We start from the raw sequence: 12,039 nt of genomic DNA, 5'->3' as shown, positions 1-12,039 counted from the left end.
CAGGGTTCTAAAATCATATATGGCAATTTACATAATAATACTGAAATCATATTTCATTTTTCATAACTTTTTATAAAACATAGCTGTTCATTATTCTATCATTTTATGTCTCAGTATAAAACCAGCATATCAAATCTCGACATCTAGCCGTCATATCAAATCTCAGCTTATAGCCATCACATCACATTTTAGCTTTTAGTCGTCATATCATACTGTGTAATATCAATTAAAACATTATGTTCATATATGTCATTCAAAAATTGTTCTCATGTCACACAATTTTTATCTGATAAACCATAAATAAAATAAACTGACTGGAAAATATATGAGTTGCTGAAAACAAGGGTATGAGCATTTCCAGAGTTTTATTTAACTCAAACTACATATTTGATTGAAAATAGGAGATATTCAAACCATTCACATTATTTTTCCCCCAAACCATATAAAAGTCAAAACGACCATTTTCATATACCCGATTCGTTCAGAAAATCATATATACCTTTTTGTAACATAGATTGCAATTTAATTGGTCCATATTTCGAAAATAACTGACATAATATAATCCCCTAACCTATTCCTGAAGAAAATGTCTAAAGCCTTTGAAACCACGAAAATACTAACTGCACGAATCAACTGAATATTGACGGAATACGTGCCGAGAGAAGGGAGACAAAACTAGAGAGCACTTGCAAAGACTTCCCGGGCTAGAGAGAGAGAGAGAATCAAAAACCAAATTTTTAGAGAGAGAGAGAGAGAGAGAGAGAGAGCAAATGAAAGTTATGAAGAAATAAACATAACTTAGCCCTTAAGTAACTCTGCTCATAGGAAAACCGTCGACAGTTTTTCTGGGCTTGACAAAATCGTCGACAGTTTAGCCTTTAAACAGCTCTTGGTAGTTTAACTGCAGGAAAACCGTCGATGATTTTTCTAATCCTTACGAAACTGTTGACGGTTTGGTCCTGGCCAAACCCTTTTTCCTCTTTTTCCTTTCCTTTCTCTTTTCTTTTATTTATTTATTTTTTAATTTTCTTGGTTCGGGTTACTACACTAAACGTACATGAACCTTAGATCCTATCTAAATAATCCCTATAGCAATCCTCGGAGGAAATCTCTCCGATTAGCCCAACCTACTGGCCCTCGATCTAAAAATACGTAACTTGTGTTGACTGAAACTATCGATGATTTGGAGCAGAGAGAAATACTATTTTGTCTAAATCCGCCGACGGTTTGCCCCCTTCATGCAGCCTCTCTCATGCTCTTGCTCCTCGCATTACGTAACTTTTCCGGTACATGCGTCCCACTCAAAAAATGAGCCACATCCCCAACAGTAGTCTTTGTATTTTGTAAGGTTATCTAATATTTAATAGCCTGGTGATTGAATAAAATGGAAGAATTTGAGTCTTGATCGTTTGATTTTAAAGTTGATCATAAACTAATCAGGTACCGTCCATTGGATAAATGTGAAGGGGTGCTAGTACCTTCCTTTTGCACAACTATAATCCTAAATCCAACATGGTAATACCAACCATTGACCATTGGTTTCCTTATACCTAGGTGTAGCTTAGAGATCAATGAACTAGTAGCATATAAAATAGGTGTTTTAATATCACTTAGGGCAAAAAATAAATTAGTGGTGACTCCATTGACTTATATTTGACCCACTTCTCAATCTTATATACTATATTAGGTTCATATGAATTCAAGTTCTCCATTTAGTCGAGGCAATTTGGAGATTCACCCCCCCCCCTTTTTTTGATTTGACCCTCTGAGATGTAGCAACAACCGTTATTTGAGAAGAGCATAATTAATATTGTTAATTGCTATAATATTTTTTAGTTGTTTTTATATAGGTATCATCATTAGATTCTAGTCAAGGCGTGTCATTTCCTAAGTTCAATTTTATTTTAGAGTTTATTAATGATTGTTTTTTTAGATTCTAAGGAAATTAGAAACAATTTTGCTAAAGAATAGCCATTTCCTAGGTACATTTAAAGGGCAAGTCTGTTGTGTTCTTATATTCACCTTAACTAAATGATGAACAAGCAATAAAAAAATTTTCCTTCTTATTTTGGTTATAAATTTTGAATTATTCATAAATTAGCTAAAAAAACTTGAAAGAGATGGGTTAGGATTCACCTAATGGCCCCTTCTGTTGTCTCCGCCTATATTTTCTATGTGAAGGAATCTCTTTTTTAAGATGAAATCTCATTATGATTATCCTAACCTATCAAACTTCCAACACGACAAATCTTATGCTCTTTTCCTTCATATGTTGCATGAATAAGTACCAAGACTAGTTCTTTGAATGTTTATAAATGTTTGCGACTTATGCACTGTGCGTATAGATGTTGCATGAACTATAAGAAAAAAATTGAAACCTTATGGAGCTTTATTTTTAACATAAATAATCAAAGAAATGGAAGGGGTAAGGAGACGAGATCATGAACAAGTAAAAGAAGTTGAAGATGAACTCGTTCAATTGTCACAGGATGGAAGTGAAGATTCCAACCATAGAAGTAGTTCTAGAGTTAGAAGTTAATACAATGAAAACCTAGAATAAAAGGAGGATCAGGTTTTTAAAGTCATTCAAAAGTCTAAACAATGTGGTGTTTAGGTTCAAATTACAATATTTGAAAATGACATGGAACTTGATAAATTCTGGGATTGGATGGACAACAAGTGTTGCTTTGGGTGCAAAGACACTCTAGAAGATTGTAGAGTCAAGTTGTGGTTGAAAAGGAATCTACTTTAACTTGGTTAAGGCATTACCAAAATGATCATGAACTTAATGGAAAAAAGAAGATTAGGCAGTGGAATAAATCGAAGGAGAAACTTGAGGCAAAACTCCTATTGTGGGACTATGATCAAACTTCGTAAAAATAAAACAGCATGGGAAGAGTGTAAAATACTAAATGCAAGAGTTTTATAAGTATGAATCTGTTTGAAATATAATCTTAGAAGGTATGTCAATGCATCAATGATCTTCCAATAGCAATTTAAGATAAGTAACGTTGCAGCGACCTTTCAAGATAATCACCTAACTTCTAAAATTGAAGTTTGATTGACACAAAATGCATTAAAGAAATTAAGGTATGATCCAGGGGTGGAGGCTTCTTCCATCTACACAAAATCAAATCGAAATACAAAGGCAACATCTATAATTTGCACAAATGCTTAGATAATTTAGGAACGTTTGTGGATTTCTAGTATGATGAGATCCTAATTTATAACAAGGATCCTAAGGCTCAAAGAAAAACTCGAGGGCCATTTTGCAAGTTTTAAAGCAAAATTTGCAAGAAATAAATATGAAAAATTACTTATTCATGGTTCACATATTGGAAATTGTTGGATTTGTGGTCTTACTTATGATATAGAAGTGAATCCAATTAAAGTCCAAGCAGTTGTGGACTCACTCACTCCAAAGACATTCACCGAGACTAGAAGCTTTCATGGCTTAACAAACTTTTAAAGAAGATTGATAAAAAAATTCAAAATAAAAAATCAAAATAATTTTTCTGAGCTTGCTTGGATTTTTTATCACCTAATCCTATTACGTGGTTAGATTTTTTTTTTCTATGCAATATATTTTTCATAGACAAGTGGGACTATTTATTGTATTCATACTTTGCGATACCAGGTCTTTATTGTAATGCATTTGGTTTAACTTGCATATTAAATGCTAATAAAGCAAAGCAAGATTTATGCATTGTAAATGTAACAAGGTGATTTTACTTCACGAAAGTCGAAAGTTTTAGTATAGGCATTTTTTTATCATTACAAACTATTAGAACAAAAAAATAATAAAAGTAAGTCCTCATGCATAAGCTCAAGTGGTAAGGAGGTTCACTAGATCACCTTGGACAAAGGTGAAGTTTGAGGTTCAAACACTACCGCTTGTAGCGCACATCTGCAATTTACCTCGTACGTGTTGGCTGAGGGCACGACTGGCGTAGGCGTGGGATTAGTCTGGCGTGTAAGCCCAGGAAACCTGGCATATCCCAAAAAAAAATGAAAATAAAATGATAACATTATTTTTACTACATTCATTCTGAGAAATTGTTTCTATTGAGGTTTTAGAGGATCATTATAATTAACTTATTTCTATTGTAATTGAAATTAGGAATAACTTCCCAAGAGGGAGGGTGAATTGGAATCTTTTTAATTTAATATATTTTTTTTAATCTAGTTCTTTAGATACTAGATAGAACACAACAAATAATATATAGATACACCTTAGAATACTTGTAATTCAAACAAACAAGATAATTAATAACGTTTAAACAATTTAACCACTTAATTAAGGGTAATATATATTTTGTTGATTTCCCTGTGAATATGTATCACCAGCTTTGAATTAACTTCCAATATGTACCTTTCTTGATTAAGATTTCTGCAGATTAACCAACGTACTCCCTTTTGGGTTTCCGCAAACGGTTAATCAAAAACGTACTTTCTTAAATACCAAGAATCTTTATTTCTTTCTCTTTAAAACTTATTACCTGCACTTTGAAATCATACAACACAGAAAATAATGTATATAAAATAAAGAGAAAGACACAAGATTTTTACGAGGTTCGGCTTCAACGCAGCCTACGTCCTCGCCCTTGGCAAAATACCAAAGGTTTCCACTATCGTAGTTCCGTTACCGGGTGGAACAAAACCTGTTTACAATCACTCCTTTGGTCAAGGCTAGAGCCCGCCTTCTCCAAACAATATATCCTTGCTTGGTCAATGTTCCAACAGCCTGGAAACGTTCAACATCTACAAAAGAAATATCAAAACCTGATGTACAAGAGAAGTTCACTCAAAGAGCAGATTAGTACATATAAGAACTATGTACTTCAAAAGATAAAATATCAACAATGAAATAAACTTTTGAAGCTTTTCAAAGAATTCACCAAAATCCTTTTCTCCAGATGAGAAATCAGTAATTCTTCAGGATTTGATGAACAAAATATCAGAACAACAATACGTTCAGCTTTGCAAGAGATTGAGTAAGAAATATTAGAACAAGAGAGCTTTAAGAGAGTTTTCAATTACTTGATTTATTCTTAATTCACAAGAACCATATATTTATAGGCTTTGAAGTAGGTTCCCTTGTTGTAAAAGTTTCCTAAAATGTTTCCCAAGTTGTTTAGAAAATTTGGGTTTCAAACGGCTATATATTAAAAATAAGAATTTTAAAAATTTTGTCCTTTGAACAGTGTTCAGTTGATTGAAGTATCATGGTCAGTCAACTGAAGTTCCTTAAACCCTTAAAAATTTGAACAAGATACAGGGTCAGTCAACTGAAGTCAGAGTTCAGTTGACTGAAATCGCAGGTTCAGTTGACTGAGGTCACGGGTTCAGTTGACTGAAGTGTCTTATACTTTCAAAAATTAAAACAGGATACAGGGTCAGTCATCTGAAGTCAGAGTTTAGATGACTGAAATCGCAGGTTCAGTTGACTGAGGTCACAGGTTCAGTCAACTGAAGTTACTGCTGCAACTCTCTGCCTGTTCTGAAAATTCTTCAGTCAGCTGAACTTATTCTTCGGTTGACTGAAGTAATTCTTCAGATGTCTGAACTCAATGTTCAGTCAACTGAAGTCTTTACTTCAGTCATCTAAACTGAAAAGTTCAGTCAACTGAAGTCTCTACTTCAGTCTTCTTTACTTTCTTTTTTAAAAAAAACTCTTTTGTTCTCTCATGAAATAAATATTTAATTTAAATAAGTCTTTAAACATTAATAATCTCTTAGAAAAAGCTTCAAAATATATTTCAAAAATATTTTGCCTTTTGAAATACTTACATATATGTTTCCTAGGCCTTCAAGCTTGAGTCCTCTCATCTCTTGAGATATTTTAAACAATTTTATTGAGCTTCAACAATATCAGACCCTTCATGAATTTTTAAGAAGACATCTTCATACTTGACTTATACTTTATTCTTCTCATAACTCATACTTGATCTAAATTTGAGCTTTTGCTTTGAATCACACTTGATTCATATTTCTTGAAACATCAAAACTCAACTTTGTTTTAAGTTAAATCATCCTTTGTTTGTTATCACCAAAATCAATTGAAAGACCTTGCTAGGCCAACAGTAATAGTCCCACATCAAATGTGTAATAGAGAAATTTTATGCTTATAAGGATGAATAGTCTCTAGACATCAGAGATGTAATGGTTTTGGGCTCAAGTTTGGTGAAGTATTGTCCGCTTTGACCCATTGACTTTACGATTTTGTCGTATAAAAAGTGTCTCTCATAGTTGAAGCCCAAATCATTCTTAAAGTTCAAAATTTTGCTAGTACATATTCAATGTAGGGACCATGACACCTAACTTAATTCAAGTGATTTGACAATTATTTATCCAACTAGCTCCTATTTGATTGGACTCATCATCAACGGATATCACAGATCTGAAACCTAATCCTATCGCCGCAAAGAAATCGCATGAGAGTGAACGACGTCATTGAAGGCGGAGGCAGAAAAAGAATCAAATCTAGAAGGCTTCTCAAATCTGTCCGATCTTCAAACTTCCAAGTCACAACTTTAAGAATTGATTTTTGGAGAGAGGAGACAAACAATAATGAAGACTTGAAGAGAGAAGCTCTTCCAAGATTCAATTAGATTTTTTTTTTTTAAATTTTCATTGAATATTGAAGTAGGTAAATGAATAGCAGTATAATTCGATTAAATTCAATTAACCTATTTAACCGAATAAATATTTTGTTCAGTAAGAAGTTAATATGAGCAATAATTCGGTTTGGTTTGGTATGTAAATTTTATTAATCAAATTTTTTTGGTTAAATTCGGTAAATCAACCCACTTTGATCACCATCTTCGTGGGGCATAACTGTACACTTATGTTACGCTTGGTTTGCATAATGGAATGGAATAAAATTGAAATGGAGAATATGAAAAAAAAAATATAGAGTTAAATTCAATTTCACCTCATTTCTATTTACAAGAACCATCATCAAATCCTTAGGGTGAAGGGGGAATCATTAGAAACTATTATAGCATTGTATCTATAAAAGGGAAGTCACCCTTATGAGGTGGTAAATCCAACAACACCTTAATTTTCTTTGCCCCGGGTAGAATAATCCAAGTGAAGCTTTGCGACTACTAATTCACACCTTTACAATATTTCCTTGGAGTGAAAAGAGTAGGGCAAAGTGAATGTTTATAGATAGTTTTGAATTATTTTACAATTTAATATTAATTATCTATTTAACATTTTATCTAATTATATTAATTCTAAATAAGAGGATTATTTTTATAAATAAAAAAAAAAAGAGCACAAAATAAGAGGCTGCAAAGCCACTTTTGCCTTTCTTCATAATAGATGCATGTGAGGCCTATGTTCCCACCTCTTATTATTCAAGAAAAATATTAACTTGTTATATATTAAAATGAAAAAGTATACTTTGTGCCAAACGCTGCACAATTCCCCATTTAATTTAGTTTTATATTTTATAATTTCAAGGAGTCACCGTGTTGAAAAAAGGGCGCGCTCGCCAGTCCAACCCCACGTTACAAAACAAAAATAAAAAAAAGATTTGCAGATCAGGACGTAACTCCGACAACAAAATCAGCAAATCAAGACACAAGCCCATTCCCTCTCTCTCTCTCTCTCTCTCTCTCTCTCTCTCTCTCATTTCCATTAGTCCAAACGATTCTTCTTTTAGCCGTTGAGCTTCAGTTTCCGCTCGTTTCCAGAAATCACAAAATGTCATAATTGAATTTCCTGTTTAAATCCCTAATTCTCATCTTCCTCCTATTGACCTTCTGTTCCTCGTCTCGGTCTTCTCTCTCTCTCTCTCTCTCTCTCTCTCTCTGGTTTGATTCGAGCTATGCTTCTCGGTCAACCGGGATCGCGCCATGAGTGATTCCCAGAGCGTCTCCTCCGCCGATTCGTCCTCCATCGCCTCCACAGATCAGGTAACTCGAGTTACAAAGTCACGGTCTTTTCTCGCGTCAGTCCAATTCCTCTGTAAGTTAATTGAAAATTGTAATTAATGCTTGTTCCGATCATTGTTTTGATTCGTTTCTGGTCGTAGAATGTTGCGAGGGGTCGTATAAGCGGCGATAATGGGCATGCGCTCTCCCCTGATATCTCCCGGCACTGGCGGGATGTTTTCTGGTCGGGGATTTTTGTTGTGCATTTGATTGCACTGGGATTAGTTCTGACAGTACTTGGACTCAATAGGTTTAAGAAGACAGATAGGCTTAACATCGATAGATACACGAACAGAATTCTCGAGAACCAGGCTGGTTTGACAGAGGCATATTGGCCGCTGTATGCGGTTGCGGGTGGTGTTGGCGCTTTTCTTGGATGGGCTTGGTTGTTGCTACTTGGCTCACGCGCCAATCAAATGATGAAGGTTTCAGTGCACATTTTGACGACTTATCTTGCAGTGATTAGCGTGTTGTGCTTTTGGGGGGAACAGTTCTTCTGGGGAGTTGCGTTTGCTATTGTTGCTACGTTGCAGTTTTTGTATGTGATATCAGTTATAGACAGGTATGAATTTAAGGTATTATGTGTTTGAATTTCAATCTGGTTCTGTTGTTGGTGTTATAACTAGCTGAAATAATTATATTAGTGAGATACATTGCTTATTGTGGCTAGATGTTTTGAAAATGCGTTTAATTGTTGATAATTCTTGATAGATGGAGACTCTGCTTGATATGTATATATATATTGAGTCTGTTAACATGTGCTTTTATTGCAGCCAGATATTATTACTTTCTGTTCTTTTATTGACAGTCAGACATTAATCACATTTCCTGATAGTGTATGTCAAATCATAGGCTAGATATTGCACCTTTCATGAATTAGTTTGATTTACAAAGCGGCTAAAATTTGACTTGATTCAGAGTTTAGTTGGTGAATTCTTGCACTTCTTTTTAAATTTTTGTGTGGAATTATTTGAATTACAGATACCTACATGCTTATTACACTTAAATCGGCTAAAAACTGAAGTGGAAGTTGAAAACCCTGCTCCATTCTGTTGGAAGTAGATAACATGCTGAAAAACAGTTGCATAGATGCAACATGCTTTGGCCTGTCAATAAGACAATTGAACAATTTTCTTTTTTCATAGTTTTCGAATAATTTGTAGAACCTCATTTATTAACATTAATTTTCTATACATTCTGTTTAGATACTGGAATCAAAGGAAAATGACATCCAAACTATAGGGTAAAGAAATGAACATAAAGTAAAACAATGGCGGACACCTTTTGATCCTTGAACATTGTAAAATAAAAGAGAGCACAAAATTAACTAAGGTCTTTGAGCATTGTATCGTCATTTCCTTGAAGTTGCCTACCCTTCTCAAGACAATTAAAAATTCTGTGGACAATTGGACTTCTATTCTGGTCCCTTTAAATGTTTATTCAAATAGAAAGTTTGTTTTGTGATGGCGTCTTGTATTCTAATGTGATGATGGCGGTTTTGAATTTCCAATCCATTTTTATAATCTGACCTCGTTTGAAATGTAAGGGAAAAAATAGAATTCTGTTGGCTTGAGCTTCCTGACCCAATAGTTGAGAGGGAGGGAAAGCAATCCAACGCATCAGGTTGCCTAGGGTTTGCTTTACTATTTATGTTTGAGTTATGGCCTGGGCTGAGATATTGGGCAGTTGTTTGAATTAAGAGGTTGAGAGCCATTGTTGTACTTTCAGCTTAACAAGTGAATGTTTGATCTTCCTCCCCTTTGTTGATTTAGGCTTGCTGAGCTACACAAGTCCTAATGTTCTTGTGTGTGCTTGCCATTTCACATGATTAATTGTTAATTTAGTGTATTTCGGGCCTCTTTGCTTTTAAATCTAGTTGCTATATAATGTCATTTAAATTTTTTTAACAAGTTATGAATGAATGCAGAAGAATGTTTGTTTACTCATGCAATAGAGAGAGCTTTTAATATTGAATCAATTTGGTTGTTAGCACGTTGCCAATCCTCATTAAAGGAATTTAAGTGGGCTAGGACTTAACTAATTATTTTAAAGTGGTAGTCTAGATCCCTACATCTATTTATGCTGTGGGTGAGAGGGGCTCTGCAAAGTACACTTGGCACACTGGTGGTCAACAAAACATGTTGTGGGTTCTTAACCCTACAAGCTACATTTCAAAATTTATTGTCAAATGTTTCACGTGCTTTTTTTTTTCAGAAGTATTGTGTCTTCTCAATTATTTTATTTTTTTTGTTTCCATTTTTATTTTTTTATTCTTCTATTCGTGTAGAGATTTTATTTTTCCCTTTGGTTCATATCTTGCCCTTCCCAATTATATTGAATAATCCAGTCCTGCAAACACACAATTTCCATAAATTGTAGAATACTAGCAACGACAAAGTTAAATGCATGCATACATCTATGTCCTATTCGTCAATTCAAATCTGCTTTTTCTTTGTAAGTATCTTGAGTTGGATGCATTTTTCCTCTCTCCTTCTCTCTTTGACTTTCTTTTTTAATTTGTGATTCTCAGAAACTTACCTTCTCTGTGATGCAAACCACCCCCAGTCCCACCTCTCCCTCCTCTCTCTCTCTCTCTCTCTCTCTCTCTCTCTCTCTCTCTCAAATGCAAAAATCAGGCTGTTCTGGATTAATAATTTAGTCAGTCATCATCAGTTTTATCCTGATCTTTATATTTTTCTTCTATAGACTTCCATTTACCATGCTGGTGCTACAAACAGCTGTCAAGATGGTATGGAGTCTACCTGAAGTTATGAGAGTAGCATATGCATTCATGATAGTCATGCTTTTATGGATGGCAATATGGTCTTTTGGAGTAGCTGGTGTTGTGGCTTCAAGCATGGGTGATGGTGGACGCTGGTGGCTCCTTGTGGTGAGCGGGCAAGTTTTGCTCTTTATTCCATCTGCTACTATCAGGGTGAAAGTTGCAAAAAAGAACTATTTGAACATGCTTTATCTTATTATGGAACAATCAAAAAACACAGCATATTTCATCCTGTAATAATAACCATTAATGCTGTCATTTGTACATGCAGGTGCTTTCAGTAAGCTTATTTTGGACTGGTGCAGTCTTATGTAATACTGTTCATGTTATAGTGTCTGGGATGGTGTTTCTTGTTCTCATCCATGGTGGCCGAGAAGCAGCATCACTGCCTCCCAATTCATTGTCAAGATCTCTACAGTATGCTGTGACGACTTCTTTTGGCAGCATTTGCTATGGATCCCTCTTTACAGCTGCGATCAGGACATTGCGGTGGGAGGTACATGCACCAGGCTTGCTTTTAACTGTTCAAATGATCATATTTCCATGTTTGGATATTTTTATTATATTTTATTCATTTGCACTTAAACCTCATGCTTGATAGTGCAGTTTACCTTTATAATTTCCAGATCAGGGGCCTCCGGTCAAAGATTGGCAACAATGAGTGTTTGCTCTGCTGTGTTGATTTCCTGTTTCATCTTGTGGAAACCCTTGTTCGGTTTTTTAACAAGTACGCTTATGTCCAGGTAATTTTTGTTCCTTCTTTTTTGTTGTGAATTCTTTCCTGTAGTATTTCTAGGTTTTAAAATTTCTGAAGATTCCAGTGCAGTTGTCTTTGATGACCACTGATAATGTGTTGTAATAACATTTATAATATATAAAATTTGTGATTTCAGGCTGGAGATATTCCTTTTATGCTACTGTGATTGGTAATCAACAAACAACTGTTGAATATTCTGGTTGAATTTAAATTTAGCAACAAATTATAACTAAGTGTGTGCAATAGATTTATTATTTACCAAATAAAGTAATTTTTTTTCCATTTATGATATTGCTTTTTGGGACTTTCTCTCGGTAGGATATTAAACATTTTAGTACTGAAAAATTTGCTTTTCATTCATGTATCAACCACACTTATTTTCTGCATTTTTTAACAATAATGAAATCCGCAACATCCTTTGTGAAAAGAAGTTAATATTACATCAAGCAGGCGTGTATTTTTGACATAAATTCATATGTATGAGTATACCTTTTGTATTTTATTTTCCATATGAAGCTTTCAGAGTTTCTCCTTTACGAAATATATAATGTAGATGT

General features: G+C 34.3%; 1 protein-coding gene across 2 annotated transcripts in view; it reads left to right on the top strand.

The window, feature by feature from the left end:
* The first annotated feature begins 7,441 nt into the window (after positions 1 to 7,441).
* Positions 7,442 to 12,039, top strand: part of LOC131154161 (uncharacterized) — a 28,359-nt gene continuing 23,761 nt past the window's right edge. The window contains exons 1-5 of one of the 2 annotated variants that reach the window (XM_058106735.1): positions 7,442 to 7,925; positions 8,045 to 8,505; positions 10,650 to 10,833; positions 10,997 to 11,221; positions 11,352 to 11,468. In XM_058106735.1, coding sequence (XP_057962718.1) covers positions 7,866 to 7,925; positions 8,045 to 8,505; positions 10,650 to 10,833; positions 10,997 to 11,221; positions 11,352 to 11,468 — 1,047 coding nt within the window. In that variant the 5' untranslated portion in view covers positions 7,442 to 7,865. Of the gene's footprint in view, positions 7,926 to 8,044; positions 8,506 to 10,649; positions 10,879 to 10,996; positions 11,222 to 11,351; positions 11,469 to 12,039 lie in introns of both variants that reach the window. The other variant, XM_058106734.1, reaches the window with a different exon arrangement.

This window comes from Malania oleifera, chromosome 4 (assembly GCF_029873635.1).
Source record: "Malania oleifera isolate guangnan ecotype guangnan chromosome 4, ASM2987363v1, whole genome shotgun sequence".
Classification (NCBI taxonomy): Eukaryota; Viridiplantae; Streptophyta; class Magnoliopsida; order Santalales; family Ximeniaceae; genus Malania; species Malania oleifera.
The sequence above is the reverse complement of the archived record's forward strand: the minus strand, read 5'-3'. Positions and strand labels throughout refer to the sequence as shown.